Here is a 17,346-nt window from a genome sequence, read left to right on the forward strand (position 1 = left end):
ATTTGAAACACTTTTGTGATAATTTGTCAATAGCATGCCAAATGCATCTTTTCTGTCGATCCTACTATTTTTAGGACCTTTATTTTGACATTCTCTTGCTATTTCACTAGTAAAAGTAGTACTTTTAAAACAAAAAAAATGCATCTCAGGACTTTTTCATTCCGAGCAGCAAAACACTGTCATAAAATTGCATGTTCCATAATTGTGGGATGTTATTGTGCCTCCCACAATTGTGTTTTTATCAAATAATAAAAGTCCAAAATGAATAACTAATACAATCAAATTAAAGCTAGATCGGTTCAAATTCTAAAGACTTAGAAAGTTTTTAATTGGTAAATTATTCACCGGTTGGATCAAAGTAGCTTTGTTTCACTTGTTCTATTTAATATGTATAGCCATCAATTATTGATCCTTGCACTGTAACTTGGATTTGGCCCGCTCTTTTCTCTCGCACTTTTGACAACAAAATTTCCTAAAACTAGGCAACCATCAGTTGTTTATTTACATTTCCAGTCGCAGTTTTCACCAAACTGGATATTCGCACTTTAAAATTGCGATTGACAGGTGAGCAACATCGGCTCGCATTGATCATTTTTTGAGAAAATTAAAATTTCCCAAGCCAGTTTGACAAGTTACAATAATGCGATCGATAGCAATAATTTAGTGCGAAGTCCAAGTTAGTGAGAATTGCGCAATATTGAAATGTGATTTATGCGCAGTAAGTCATAATTTAAATACCAAGTGCTAATGATGATATTTACCAAATATAAATCCAAAGCGCGCTAGTAAACATGCCAAAAAAATCGGACAAAATAACTGTAGTTAAGCCAAAGTTACACCTCACAGTGTGCCACTTCTGCAATAGAACAATTTTTAAAACAAGTTCACCCATTCATACCCATTCATGTCACTCAAACAAATGTAGTGGACAATAATCATTCAGATCTAAGTATGCACATTCTTGGACGAGATCCAAACTCCTGATTCAGCATTTCGATGCCTCTGTGCTTAGAGACCCTAAATAGGGAGACTGGTCTAATCTTGCTAAATCGATCTGGCAACGTATGTTTTGAGCTTGGCAAAACTGATAAGTTTTGCTGGGCGTAGGCAAATGCTCGTTTGGAAACGTCAAACTCGCGTCTGTTTGGGTACGTCAAATTCACTTCGTCCAGTCTCCCTATTTAGGATCTCTATCAGTGCTAACTAGATAAGAAAACCAGGAAGCATGAAGCAAGAGAGCACGGAGACATCGATTTATTCACACGAGTACCTAAGAGAATTTTCGCAATTCGCAATTCGCAATTTTCAGTGTAAGAACGGGCCTTGACCGATCTTATGCACCAGGTTCCCGACGAACACGCACTGCCCTTACACCTACATCTCACCCTTGCTCTGAGTCAGTACGAGCAGCACGCTAGAACACGCTTTGAGTGTTCGTGCCAGGCATGCACACCTTCTTTTCCGGTTACGCATTTTAACTCGGCCGGGGGTGGTACATTACGTAGGGTTTGATGTAAGTATAAGCGCCTAACCATTTATAGTGTGCCTATCAATTTTCATTAAAGCAAGTACTGTTCTATTTTTTAGTTTGAATTCAAAAACTAATTGTTATTTACTGTGTACTGTTTTCTCCTGAAATCTTCCCTAATGTTGAATCGTGTTAATCTGTTGCTATTTCTTCTGTCGCGGTGTTTTGTTACAATGTTTTTGACCTAAGCATGTTATTCAAAAGTTTAACAAAAGTACAATAGTAATATTTGTGTTAATATATTGAGTAAGGACTCAAACCTCACTTGCTTAAGAAAAAGGTGAAGTTTCAAAACAATGGACAGTGAAGGAAATATACTTTGTAAAGAACCAATAGTTAAAGAAAGAAAGATAGTAATTTATGAAGTAGATAAAGAAATTAACAATAGTTAATAAATAGAGGTAACAAACAAGCTTAGATTGTATTGAGAGCAATTTACAGGGAAGATGAGAAATTATTCAAATAGATAAATAAAGAAAAGGCACATGATGAACAAAATTGACATCGCTGTCAAATTAAGGGAAAGCAGACAGTTTGTTACAGCAGCATCAATTGGTAAAATAGAGTGGAAAAGGTTTGAGAAATAAGAGAATCAAATAAGTAAATCAAATGGAGGATAGTAAACAGAAGCCGTTTTAGAAAATCAGTGAAAACAAAATAAACAGAAGATAGCTGATAGCTGAAATGGAAAGAAGAGAAACCCCGTTCTGTGATGCTCAGGTACATCCACAGCAGTTGACTCAACATACTGCGAATCAAAACAATACCGTCTACAATCACAAATTACTTCCTTTCCCACATTGACGCGCCCCTTTCTTTTAGCCGCCTCTACTCTGACCCTCGCTGGTCAAAGGTTTACGAGTCGTTTCCACAGGCCACCAACTAGGTCATCATGAAAACCAAGCCAACGTGGAGGTAAGAAAATAGGACACTTGCAAGGAACCAGAGCTATACTGTCTTGATCAAGAATAATCTAACAGGACTACGGACGTAGTCAGTGACGCTCCTTCCAGGATGTTCCTCGCCTGAGCGTCAACTGAAGAGGTATTATCAGTATCATTCGCCCTTGGCCTGCGAGTACCTAAGAGAATTTAAACTAATATTTCAAGAAGGATGTTCAGCTTTTTGAAAGAAATTATATTTACTTTAATCGTACTAAGTTGATTTCTTTTTCTAAAACCTAAATTTCTTCTTTGTCAAAACAATCCAAATTTTGTACCGCACACGACTGTTTTCGATTTTAGGTAGTCAGTTTCGAAGGGGCCATTTCTTACTGCGCATGTGCCTTCTTGCCTGCGAAAAGAACGTACCAGAATCGTGCCAGTAGCAAACGAGGAGCTGTCAAACGAAAACTAGTTTGTTATGATTTAAATTTTTCATAACATTATCGCCAAACCTGGAAGATTTCTTCACATTTGCTCCTGTGTAATCTTGTACAAAGCGACCCAGTATACGTGTAACAATAGATAAGCCAAAGTGAAAAGGTGTTGTGAAACTCGTCAACACAAAAATGTCCACACCAGCCGGATATGGGGAGCTGATACAATGTCCGTACGAAAAGGCTCACCGGATTCAGGCTCACGCAATGTCCAAACACCTGTTCAAATGTCGGAAGAACCACCCGAACCAGAAGCTGGTGTCCTGCCCGTTCAATGAGTCCCACCGAGTGAACGAGAAGGAGCTCAAGTTGCACGTCCAAAGCTGCGAGGACCGGGCATCGTTCGAAACGTACAAATACTGCATCGCCAGCAAATCCGCCAACGCGCCAGAGAACAACCCGCCGGAGCTGGTGTACAACAACAGTCCGCCGAAGGATCCGTTCAAGGTGGGACGGTACTCCCAGAGCCGGAAGGATGAAGACGATGACGAGAATTGGGACGACGAGAAGGAGCAAAAGCTGCCGGTTGCGAACGATGAAGAGGATGAGTGCTGGGACGACATGAACGTTCCGGCGTACAACCCGCAAAAGTACTGCGAGCAGGCCAAGGTCATCCGGAAGGCTACCCTCAAGGCGCCGGCGGAGAAAAAGGCTTTCTACGAGGCGGAACGGCTGCGTTTGCAAAACTTGCGGTTGAAGGATTGAATAATAATTTCCTTTTTCAAAAGGGTGTAACTTACGTTGTGAGTAACGATTTATCTCTCTTGCTAGTTCAGCAAAATTCAAGTTTGAATCAGGAAGCATGCTTGCTTTTAAAATTGGTTGTAATATTAACATTAAGGGTTGGGATTGTAATTTTGCGGGTAGTGTGTGGAAAAGTTTGTCGAAAACGAGTTTATTTCCCCGGTCAAGAAAGAGAGTATTTTTGTTCAAGTGATTCATAGAATTCCATGAATGTGTCATTAAATGATAGTTATAGATGTAAAAAGTTGAAAAAGTTGTCAGTTATCCAATAAAAACGATCAACAGAAAACATAATTAAACTAAAACAGGTCCAAGTATACTACAGAACTTAAAGAGGAGACTGGTCAATGTTCATTTGAGAAACCGTATAAAAGAGTATTTCTAGAGTTTTTTTTTTTTGAAAAAAGGTCCTATAAGCTATAAGATTCCCTATTTTTAAGGGACTTTTATCTAATAAAACTTTAGATTTGTCTTTTGCGTGCAGAAAAACTTGGCCGCATTGGCCAATCTTCTTAATTAGGATCTCAAGTATACACTCATTTCACTAGATGGCAATGTTGATGAAATAAACATGATGTTATATAAAAAAGTGTTTTCAGTGTTTAGTAAAGAAATCACAATTTTACCAATATAAGAAAAGAAAAAATGTGGGTAATAAAATCATGCTTTCCATTTCATTAGGGCACAAAACTTTTATAAACAAGAGTGTATCCCTCTCACACCTTATGCAAACTGTCATTTGAGTGAAAGGGATACTTTGTTGTTTACAAAAGTTTTGTGCCCTTTTGAAATGCTTGACTCCAAATGGGGTTGTATACAAATTTCATCAGTTTTGCCTTCCTTACCTCGCTGAGGCAAGGCTATAAAATAACTCGAAAAATGAACTTCTTAAATACTCCTCCCAGATATACCTTCACTTATACCTCATCGACTCAGAATCAAATTCTGAACAAATGTCTGTGGGGATGTGTGTAGACATGATTTTTTTCCACACGATTATCTCAAAACTGGCTGAAAAATATACAACTCATAAGGCATTGTTTATTAAGACTAGGGGGACAGCATGCAATTCCATCGTGCACCTAATGTTGGCATATCAGCACTTTTAAATTCAATTACAGCACCGAATTGAAAATTGCGCTTGTGAAAACAATAATTAGGGGAATTATACCCATTTTAATCACCCTAAGCCGTTCGACCAATTCTCATCACTTTTGCAGTTTCCGCTATAGAATCAAAATTTTTTGAAACATCAACAATGGAGAGTTGCTTGCTCACTTTTATTTGAGCTATTTGTTACTTTGGAACAGTCAAAAACACCTTATGAAAGCTGTAATTCATGATTAAAGTGCTGATAAGCCGATAATAGAAATAGGCTGAGAAAGGGCATATTTCCCCTATAAAAAAATTTAATGAAAAAAAAAATAAAAAAATAAATAAAAAAAATAATAAAAAAATAAATAAAACTCCTAAATTAATTTCAAAAAACAACCTAAAATACAACATGAATGTGAGGAAGGCACCAACCACCTTAAGGTGGATTAAGTAACATTTTTTGTTTAGATCCGGAATAACAAAGTACATAAATCGATGCCTCTGTGCTCTCTTGTACTAAGCTTGCTGGTTTTCCTATCTAGTTAGCATAAGAGAGCACAGAGGCATTGAAATATCAGTTAAGTGGAGAGACGAGGTTGCCAGATTTCCAATGTTTTGCACTTGTTGGAAAGGTAAGGCCTTTCGATTACTTAACCAACGATGGGTCGGATGATGGATCCGGATATCGTTTGCATACATTTAAGTGAGATCCGGCTACAAAAAAGTGTATAGAAATCACTTAAGTGGTCATAACTCGAGGCAGGGTTGCCAGATCTCCAATGTTTTGGACTCGTTGGAAAGGTCTTTCAATAACCTATCTAACGATAGGTCATATGATTGATCTGGATATTATCTGTAAGATAAGTGAAATCCAGCTTCAAAAAACGAACGAAGTAGTCATAACTTGAGAAATTACTGCCAGATTGTAAATATTTTGCAGCTCTTTCGATTACATATCAAACGATACATAACATGATGCTATTTGGTGCGATGTCCTGCCATTTATTCAACTTTCGAAATTGCGCGAAAACACATTTTTAAGTATAACTAAGGCTACCAACTGTACGGATTTTTTCCTTACCATACGGATTTTCAAACCTCTTCGCGGATTTTTTACAGGCCGGAATTTTTGTAGGGAATTTTACGCATAATACGGATTTGTACGGAACTTTAACAACTTTTTAATAATTGAATTGCTTTATTGATTTGGTTGAAGCTTTTGTAAACTAGAAATTTTTATTTTTCTGTGAGTTTGATCAAAGTTTGATTTAAAAAGGGAGAGTTTTCTGGGGTTTCCTCAATACAAACTTGCTTATCAATAATTCTAGAGTTTTTGAACTATTGTGAAAACATTTGAACATTTGAATTAACAAATCTAGAGTTTTTTTAAAGGTCCTATAAACTGTTGTGTTTTACATGTTTTAAGACCTTTTCAATAAAAAAAAACTCTGGAAAATTGTTCAAGAAAACACTAAGAACGATAAGCAAACTTGACATTCTGTAAACTTTTAAACGTTTAACAAAAAAATTGAAGAACATAATGATTTGATTCAAATCACGGTTTATTTTATGAATACTTTTAAACTTGCAAGTCATAAGCACTCTGATGGGACCATCCATAAATCACGTGGACATTTTTTTTGGGAATCGGTGTCCCCACCCCACCCCTAAAGTGTCCACGTGGTTTATGGATGGTCCCGATAGCATTTTGCTGTCAAAACGACACAGTTTATATTAAATTTAATTTGTCTAAATAATTCATTGACAGTTTTTTTACATTATCGTGTTATATCGGCAAAGTGTACGGATTTTTGCTCAGTAAGAGTTGGTAGCCTTAAGTATAACTTTTGAACTATTTATCGAAACTTCAAACAATTCAATAGCACCGTATGGGACCCTAAACCAAGTTGAATGCGACTGGTTTGGTCAAAATCGGTTCAGAAAACAGAGAAAACAGAGTGACATTATTGGTCACTAGCCTTTCCCATTTTGAGGTCATGTCGAGGAATTTGAGGTGTTTATCTTGTTTACTTATTTACCTGCAAGAGGATTACAAATAAGGGTGATAACATGTTAACTTGGGTGATTAGGGACATATAGGGCGAATAGAAACCCATAGGACAATTATGCGTAAAAACACAGAAATCGAACAAGAAATATCAAACGCGTTTTTCTCAGTTGCCCTTTTTTAAACATGGGACAATTATGAGTAGAACGGCAGCACATTAGAGGAAAAAATAGTTACACTTAAAAAATTAAATCCATTTTCATTTTACTTTTCAGCTTAGTTTCTAAATGCTGAACAAAAAAGGCGATTGAATGATTTTTTTTTTTTTCGAAGATGTTAAAAAAAAGAATCGCATTCTTTTTAAATTTATTTAAAGATGCCAGATTAAATTTGCAAACGGCTTTACAAAATAATTGGAAACTTGTATTGAATAATTAATGAACTGAAGTGGTCTATTTTGAACTTCTTCTGTTCATTGTGTTTCCACTGCTTCAATTTTAAATCAAAGAAATTATTGTAATAGCATGAATCTTGGAGTACCTCAGCAAACTGTAAGATTGCTAATTACATCTTTTTAATGCCGGTATTTTATATCAGCTGTGGTACCAAACTCGTGACTTTTTCCTCCCCACACATACCAAACAGATTTATTTTTATCTCGATTTTTATACTCCCTTCGTTAGAGTGGGAGGCAAGGGGCGCATCATAGGGGGTGGTTGTTAGGTCATGCTATGCTAGGAATTTGTGGCTTTAATCGTTTGCTGCTTTTATTGTTGTGTTTCGTAATTTTCGCAGATTCACAACCAAAACCACTCACTCAAGTAGGGTGAGGTACACCCACCACACTTCGCCCACTTGACTTTTGAATGTTTGAAGTGCCGTTCCGTCGGATTTTTCGGTGGAGTGCAAATGCAAACACACACACACACACACTTACACACAAACGCCATGTCGTTACAATCAGATGAAAACAAGATTATTCACCCCGTTTGCAATTTCACTCTCGCTGAGGGGGTAGAACAGGGGATAGAAAGGATCCCCACTTGAAAGTGGCATGATTAATTCACTCGGTAATTGGAGCAAATAAAGTGAGCATAGAGAGAGAGAGGGAGGCAGCATCGTGCTTGAGAAGGTGACACTTTATTATTGTTCATTGGGGAGGAATTGAGCTGTGCAGGCTTGAAACGTACAAGAGTGCGGATAGTTGGGAATTAATGAGTGTGCAGTTATGCTGCATTAGACAACATCAATGGGAAAATTCTTAGCTTATTTTTCTCTAGTAATGAAAATTAAAAGTGTGGGTTTGTTGAGCCTAATCTAGAACATGAGTTCAATTGAACGAAAACTCTTTAGCAGTTAAGGCTAGGAATTTTGCGGACTTGTAAACTAAAATTTTATTTATTTTCTTAAATTAATGCTGATATATGGCCAAATAACAATTGTAATGCTTATCCGAAGTTCGATTATTCGAAGGTATGTCTGGGACTTCGGATAAACGAATCATGAACAATTTGTAATTTTCTTTCTTTAAGCATAAAATTCAAATTCTGCGACCCCATTTCAGTGCAACTTGAAAAGTGAATTGCATTGAACTTAAAAAAAATGCACATTTTCAAGATTTCGGTACCGCCATTTTGGTCGCCATCATGGATTTAAAAATGCTAAATCACTTAAGAGTAGTTAAGGGCATCTCCACCGCAAGGACCTTATTGAGATGCAAAGCTAATTGGTAGGGTTAGTGAAATTTCACGATTTCGCGGACAGCGTGAAATCCGTGAAATTTGTTTTTTCCGCGAAATCCCATGATTTTTTATGTTTGTGTAAAGCTGTAACGATTTTTCTCAAAATGATTTATCAAACTCAAGTAGGAATAAACATAATCTTATGAACTACTATAGAATTAAGTGAGTGAATACGCTTGTTCAATTACTAACATAGGGTTAGTGTTTTTTTATGATTTCGTGGTCGGCGTGAAATTCGTGAAATTTATCAATTTTCTCAAATCATGTTTTTTTCAGAATAACAAAATAATAAATATTTCATCCATACAGACTATTTAGGTAAATTTTATTAGTTTTCAATTGAAAAGCTTGATATAAAACATTTGAAGAATTTTTCAGTGTTTTAAGAAACATACTAAGTTTAGTAATATTTTCATTCGCTGAATAACAATTTTACTGCTATTTTTTGAATGGTTTAGTTGCAAAAGAATCGTGATTTGTTTTGTTACAGATTTTTCTGAGTCCTATTGAATTTTAGCGATATTTGATTATTTGGGTGGATAATTCTCGTGAAAGTTTAAAAAAATACTACTTGTTTTGTTTTCATTGTTGTATAAAATTTTTGATTTCGTTACAAATTATATTAATTTTTTACTTTTGATTCAAAATTTGAATTTTGAAATGGGAGATAATAAAAAATGTTAATTTGCTAAATGTCGCAACAAAATTCAAATTATTTCATTCATTTTTGTTGGACAAGATTGTTAAATCTTGCTTTGATAAGCAATTCAATAAAATGAAGCAAATCAGCGAAAACTTTTTAACATGCTTAACATTTTATTTCAAAATATATTTAGAGCCCATCCATAAACTAGGTGGAATCTTTTTTGAAAATCAGGAGAATTTTTTGTGTCACGTTCAAATTTATGAAAGATTTTTTTGTTTATTGAAGAATAATATATAATGAAGCATGAAAAGTAGTTTCTGTGATTCAAACATAAGATTTTCAGAGTTATTTTAACATTTTTCACGTTCCGCGAAACCTACGTGAAATTTTTTGTTTTGAAATTGAGGTCTCCGTGAAATTTGCAATTTTCGAGCGTGAAAAATCACTAAGCCTACTAATTGGGAGCAAATCATCTGATAGTTTTCGGAAAACAATGTAATTGAGCCAATGTGAGATTATAAACAAAAAGTTTATCCTACTCACGTCAGTAAATGTTTACATTAGGAGTGATGCTTGTTTTTTTCGATTTCAAGTCTTCGAGTTTGGAGATATTTTCCCTCCTGTGCTGCAAGTTTACGCATGAAAAATGACTTTTGACAAACTTGGGGTAATGCAGTTTAATTTTTTTAATTCGCGTTGGAGCAGTTTTTGATTACTTTTGATCATCGCATTGTCAATCTTCTGCCTGACATTTGAAAAAGTCTTTTGAATAGAAAAAAATAAGCAGGAAAAACCTTTTTTATGAACCAATATAGATTTGAAAATAAGCAAGCTATCCGGCTCATTTAAAATATAAACCTTCACTGACGTGAGCAGGATCGAATGTGTGTTTACAAATCCAAATTTACAATTTGTTTTGCTTAAATTATAATTAAAATGGGATTAAATACATCACACCAACGTTAAAAATGCTGATTTTTCTGAAAAAAAACAGAATTTTGATGAACTATTGCCAACAGCAATGTGTATCTCCCTTTGCGACCAGCTATTGTTTTACTGTTTAAGTTTTATTAGAAGGTTACCTGTTGTCTCTGAATATGCATAACAGTTCCAACTTTCAAAGTCCAGAAATAAATAGCATTTTCCTGAGATTAAAAATGTTGCATGAGAATATTGATAGGCTTCAAATAAAAAAATCCAAACCAAACCACAACTTCAGACGGATTTCTGCTTTATTTTTCAAGCTATATGTTTAGAATTGGGTTTTGATTTGCTTCATTTATTTTTTAACGATACATTTGGGGTATTTGGGTTTGGTTTTTTCATGAAGTTTTAAGATTTTTTACCCGGACATACAAAACTACACAGAAAAAAATCAATTCTCGAAACCGTGAAGTCAGTTCACGATTATGAGAACCACGAAGGAATATATTCACGTTTATGGTGCAAATGCACCATACTCATGAATAAATTCCTTCGTGGATCTCATATTCGTGAACTTAATTCACGATTACGGGAATTGATTTTTTTCTGTGTAATAGTAACAAAACAAACTTGAAATTACGAGTAGTTGATCCAAAATATTAGCGTAAAAGTGTTGCGAAATGTATTAAACACATGCACCAATCAATTAACAACCACTCATTTTCAAAAATCTTTTTCTTATGGAAAGGGCGTTCTTTTATTCCGTAACGCCGAAAAATTGATTTTTTACCCCCTCCTCCTCATAACAAAATTCCCAAAAAAAAAAATAATCAAACCATCCACATTAACGACCCCCGGGTCTTTTGTGGTCTCTATTGTAAGTTTCTGCTCGAACCTAGGAGTCCGAAGGCTTGAATGGGGAGAGCACCCAAACCTCTTTTACTCCAAGGAACCTTCCACCCCAGTGTTTGAACTGACGACCTTTGGATTGCGAGACCAACCTCCGCCAGCGATTCCACCGGAGTAGGCTTGGTTTGGTGTGTTGTTTGTACTTATGGCATGGAGACGACTCCTACACCTGGAATGACTTAACGACCTAACAACAACCAAGGCCGGGAACGACATTTTACTTCCTCATCCGATGGAAGGTTCCCATACTAATAAAAAAAAATGTTTGGAGCGTAACAAGGCCTTCGGACACCTAGTTTCGAGTAGGAATCTCGCAATTCGTCGCCATCGTGCTAACTTGTCGTACGTGCATTTTGGGCCAAATTGAGTTAAGAACGCCATTTTGTGCAGCTCACAATGCCTCACCTTTTGACCTTCACAGATCCCCAAAATTCGATTACAATCCTGAGATATTCAACAAAAACCGAAAAAACTCCGTTCATTTTTGTCACTTTACATATGAAAGTAGTTTCAATCTTGTAGTGCTATCTTGTCACTCCATGAAAATTGATGTAAGTGCGACAAAAGGCCAAAGGGATTTCAGGCCAGGAAAGTCAGGATGCGTTTGTCGCACGTACAAGCTAGACTACCGTAAACATTTGTAATCATAACTCGGGACTCCAGCAACCAACTTCAACCAAACTTTGAGACAATGCACAGAATGGTGAGCCAAACAAAACGTGTTTGTTATTGTTTACATTGCGTGCCTTCGTTTTTGAATATTCAAGGTCAAACATTAAAACGCGTTTTTCTCGGAACGTCAAAATGGCGGGTGCGACAAGATAGCACGACGACGTCGAATTGAGAACGCCAAGGCAATGCTTTAGAGCGAATAATTTGATTTTGATTTGATTGGTTTAATATTTTTATTTTAAATATTATAAAACATGATTTTTGCCGCAATTTTTCAATTTAAATTTAAGTCATTTTGATCAAAATTTCTGATTACTTCAATATTCACTCAAATTTAATATTCAAAATAAATGCATCTTCACTAGCATTTTCAACTTAAATTTTATTTCTTCAAATTTATTCCGATTTGGATTTTCTTGTTTCAATTGCGCGTTTTGTCACTATGCAATTTTTGAAGATAAAAACAACAACCAAATCAAATACAAATAATTCCAAAAATCGCAGAAAAAAATGGCCACCCACAGCTCGGAGACTTCTCGAGCACCTATCTTGGCGACTCGACGGATCCCCGATGAACTTTTTCCTCGCTGAATGAACTTGAAGGTTAATTTAGCTTTAGCTTTGCTACCCCGCAAATTGATGCACGCAATCAATTTGGACATAAAATGCAATTAGAAGCATGTTCTATCATGCTAGAATATAGTTTCATTGATTTTGATCAGCAAAACGGCTAGAATTTGAAAATGAATCAATTAGACACCCGCGATGGACTTGATTCAGTAGCCAAATTAGCTCCCAGCGGTGCGGAAATGTGGGGATCTAACCGATAGGTTTACCACGCAATTAAATCTCTGCGGTGGAGATGCCCTTAGGAGTCATGCGTTGTCAAAATTAGACAACGAAAAAATCAAAAATGTTTGTGAAATTTTATTAAGGCCTTCGAATAAACAAGTCTGGACTGTATTTGACCCTCTACAACTCAACCCCGCCTCTAGACGGGCTTTGATTTAAAAAATCGCCAAAAATCAATTTTTCAACCAATTTTTGATCTTCAAAAAGCATTGGAAAGAAGAACTTTTAAAATTTTGGAAAATTTTAGGGTTGGAAGTTTGACTTGTTTTATGTGGCTTTGCCAATGTTTTTAAAAATGTAATTTTTTTAGGGGTCAACTTTGGCTGTGTTTTTGCATTCCTCACCTTACTGAGGAAAGGCTTTAAAATCACTCGAAAAACGAAATTCTTAATTTGATCTCCTAGACACACCTTCATGTATACATATCGACTCAGAATCAAATTTTGAGCAAATTTCTGTGTGTGTGGTGGGATGCTGATCAAAAAAATTTGCACTTAGTTATCTTGGCACTGGCTGACCCGATTTGGACCGTTTTGGTCTCATTTGATCCGTCTTGGGGTCCCACAAGTCGCTATTGAAAATGATAAAGTTTTGTTAAGTACTTCAAAAGTTATGCTGAAAAACGATTTTAGCAAAAATACGGAAGAAAGGGTGTGAAAAGGGTGGTTTTTGTAAGAAACCTCGTCATGTTATACATTTTTAGAAAGGTATTTGAAAGACCTTTTCAACGAGTTCAAAAGATTGAAGATCTGACAACCTTATCAAAAGCTATACGAACTTAAGTGTAATTTATGAACTTTTTAGAGGCCGGATCTCATATATTTCAATGAAAACGTTGTCCGGATCTATGATGCGACCTGTCGTTGGATAGATAATCAAAAGACCTTTCCAACGAGTTCAGTAGATTGAAAATCTGACAACCCTATCAAAAGTTATTAGCACTTAAGTGTTAATTATGAACTTTGTGAAGGCCGGATCTCAGATATTACCTAGCATTACACTCGAAATGTTAGGAAGGCACCAACCACCTAATGGTGAATTATGTAACGTTATTACTAACATTTCCTATATTTTAAGTAAAAAGAAGTACCGTAAACCGGGGTGACTTTGATAGGATTTCAATTTGTTTTTGGAATATTTTTGAACAGGTAAGGTTTTTCTCAAGATTATTATTTTTAAAACATGTACTGGGGTAGGGCACACAAAGTCCATGCACTATTTCAGAAAAAAAGTTTTTTCAATAATGTTTAGAAAAATAGTTACGTTAAAAAAATTTAGTTTTTATTCCGGGGTGACTTTGATAGTCATAGTTTTTCTTGTTAAAATCATATTTAAGATGTTCAAACTTTATTTGTTAAATGTACCATCACTAAAGTAGCTGATATAGTTTTAAGAAAAAAATCAATGTTCATATTTAGTTAACTAAGTGTATAAACTTTTTAGCAAAATACATATAAATTTTAAGCAAAATTGTTAAAAAGTCGGAATTTTGCCTGAAATTTGTTAAAACTTGTTTTGTTTATAAAATTATCGATTTGATTTGTTGTTTATTTCTTCTCAACAGGCACTTATTTTGCCCCAATGATGCACTTAAAACTAAATTTACATACGTAACAAAGATCTTAACAAGGACACAAACTTAAAACGCAACGTAGTACGAGACACATCTAAGCTAAACACACTGGACACTTTGTTAAACGCTCTCTTTAGTCCGTTGATGGCACCATTCGCGCTGTAGTTGGTGCGACGAAACGGAACTTCGAGAGCTGGCGTGTGGCGTAGTTGACGGGTAGGCACTCGGAGCTGAATCTGGTTACGCAGATCAGGGCAATCAATCCGGCCGAGTAGGACATCAGCAGAAGTCATCGCACGGGCTAGGTCTCGTCGTAGCTGTAGTGTATCGAGGTCGATCAAACGGCAGCGTTGTTCGTACGGCGGAAGATGCAAGGGATTTGTCCACGGCAGCTGCCTGAGGGCATATCGCACAAACCTTCGTTGGATGCTTTCGAGGCGACAAACAGCGTTGTTGTAGTGCGGGGACCACACTGTCGAGCAGTACTCTAGAGTGGATCGAACCAGCGAGCAGTACAGGGTCTTTAGACAATAAATGTCAGTGAACTTGCGCGTCATGCGGATTACCAATCCTAGTTGTCGGGAGGCTTTGGCGATTATGTATGACAGATGCTGCTTGAAAGTGAGTTGCGTGTCCAAGATGACTCCCAAATCCTTCACGTGAGTGACCCGTTCGACAGAAGTATCATTAATACGGTAGTCGAAGGTTACTGGGAAGTGTCTCCGACTGAACGTGATCGCTTGGCATTTTCCAGGGTTGAGGATCATGCGGTTCACCTCGCACCAACCAGCAAACCTGTCAAGATCGCGCTGCAATGCTTCGGCGTCGTTCGAGTTGTCAATTCGAGCAAAAAGCTTGAGGTCATCCGCGTAAACGAGGCGAGGTCCAGTGACGGTGTAATTAACGTCGTTAAAGTAAAACAGGAATACCACCGGACCGAGGTGGCTTCCTTGCGCGATACCCGATGTGGCTTCGATGATATCGGAAAGTGCGTCTCCGATTCTCACCCTCAGCGAACGTCCCGTTAGATAAGACTTGAACCAGGCCAATAGGCTTCCTCGGAAACCCAATCTCTCAAGCTTAGCAACAGCGATGCGATGGTTAATTTTGTCGAAGGCGGCTGACAGATCTGTGTAGATGGCATCGGTTTGAGAGTGGGCGTCGAAGCTGTTGATGATCGATTCGGTGAAGCAAAGGAGATTGGTTGCTGTTGAGCGCTTCGGAAAGAACCCGTGTTGTTCATCAGCAAGGTCTTGGCGGCAATGCGAGAATTTATATTTAGCAATGTGAGATTTATATTGCATTTTATACTGAATTTCAAGCACGAATCACAAATTTTCACATTTTACATGAAATTTGTTCAACTGAAATTGCCTATAAAGTTGGTGATTTTTTTGAATTGTGTTTCAAAAACAAAATATTATATATTATTTACAATTTTTTTAACCCTCTCCTAGTGGAAAATTGTGCAAAGAATCCGAAAATGCATTCCGTTTTCCGATTAAAAATCATGTTCATTGAGAAAATCATGACACTTTGAGAAGTTTAAAATAATGACTTTCATCAACATTTTCTTAACTATACTTAACTAACTTTTTAAACTTGTCAAAATTTTATGAAAGTATGTACTTCGAACACTTCTCTACCACGGTCAGTATGTTTCTAAACCATTCCTTACGTATTTTAACTGTACTCTTCATTTTACGTAAAAATCGCAAACCTATCAAAGTCACCCCGGCTATCAAAGTCACCCCGTTTTACGGTATGCAGTAATTTTTCTAGTGCCCCAGACTATGCCTCTACGCATTTATTTACAATTTAAATGATAATGGTTCCATTTTATAGCAGAAAATGTGAAAAACATACAAAAAATTGAAAAAGTTACTGTAAAAACATGAAAAAATTAGATAGGCAAAATGTAATGATAGGAGGTGGTAGAGTAGGCCAAATACCAGCAAAAACAAACATAAACAAAACAAGATAAATGCAAATTAAAATACTAAAAATGAAACAAGAAAAACATAAAACAAGAGAAGTACAGTTTTTCGTAGAACAAAAGTTGCTCAAAATGACCTCCTGAACACGGAAAAATAAAAAATTTCGAAAAAAAAGTTTGGGCAGTAGAAGGTTAACTGTTCATATTTTTCACCACCAATCTAAATTTCCAGTTCAAAATATGTTTTTTTTTCTGTTTCGGGAAAACCGAGACCAAATCTTTAAAAATCCCGGGATTCGAAAATTCACTGGAATTTTGTCCCGAGATTTCCCGGGATGGACGCACTTCTTTTGAATATCATGTGACCATTTTTGTAAGGACAGCTGCCGAAATATTCAAAAATTCCTTTTTGGTTATGGAGAATGTTTCTGTTCTAGTTGCACATTTTTGGAAAAGTTGCTCTGATACAAACAGGGTTGTTAAAATATCAAAATATCAGCTCTCAGCAACTACAATTATCCCGCCTGAATATTCATGCCTCAAATACAACTGCTCTTCTCTCCTTATTGAATCTCTCAGCGCCGAAAATAGCCGAACACGTTTTCGTGTTTACACACTCGCGATTGACATTTTCCTTTTCTCTCTCATTCCTGCTTCCACGATCATCCTGCCGCAACAGCGTTTAACTACAAAAGCCGCCACAAAACCAATTTCGCAAACGCAGTTTAACGGGACGTCATGCGTGGTCGGCTCCTAATCGCCATCTCGCGTTCTCTCATTGCAGTTTTCTGAGAGATTGAGAGACTCAGCGGTGAGAGCGCATAGTCGTCGAAAAGGGAAGGAGTGATAGAGAGAGAATGCCATCGCTGGGAATCACAAGACACAAGAAGAGATCTCACAAGCTATAGTGACGGCAGCTATACTCTCGGATATCTTTGGTGCAGAGATAATCTATTGATAGCTTTTCTATCACTCATTTACAACACTGGATACAAACAAAAATTCAAATAACAATTTATTTCGGATTTTTGGTCAGAATTACTCAAATTCAATTTTAAATCAATGCGCGATTGTACCACCGTGAAACGAATCAACAGCTGATCGATTTGGGAATTTCCCAAATCGAGTTCGTCACAGCTGATCACGCTGGCAGGACCGAGTGTGTTTACTAAATTTAAAGGCAATTCAACCAAAGCGTGAGGTGCATCGAATTTACGCGAATCAACTCGAGCACGCAGCGCTAAAATTAAAACCCGTAAAACCGTTTTGCAGCCAGGAAGTGATTGCGGGCAGCGCGTAAATATTGCATAATATTAGGTTTTGGGTTGGTCCGAGAATA

General features: G+C 36.6%; 2 protein-coding genes across 2 annotated transcripts in view; one reads left to right on the forward strand and one right to left on the reverse strand.

Annotated features, from left to right (window-relative positions):
* The window catches only part of LOC120417971 (F-box/LRR-repeat protein 16), a 107,279-nt gene that overhangs the window by 29,878 nt on the left and 60,055 nt on the right, over positions 1-17,346 (reverse strand). The window lies entirely within an intron of this gene.
* LOC120417974 (gametocyte-specific factor 1 homolog) lies at positions 2,853-3,620 on the forward strand. The gene has a single exon (XM_039580213.2). The coding sequence runs from the start codon at positions 3,039-3,041 to the stop codon at positions 3,609-3,611; it is 573 nt and encodes a 190-aa protein (XP_039436147.1). The 5' UTR covers positions 2,853-3,038; the 3' UTR covers positions 3,612-3,620.

Source organism: Culex pipiens, chromosome 2 (assembly GCF_016801865.2).
Source record: "Culex pipiens pallens isolate TS chromosome 2, TS_CPP_V2, whole genome shotgun sequence".
Taxonomy (NCBI): Eukaryota; Metazoa; Arthropoda; class Insecta; order Diptera; family Culicidae; genus Culex; species Culex pipiens.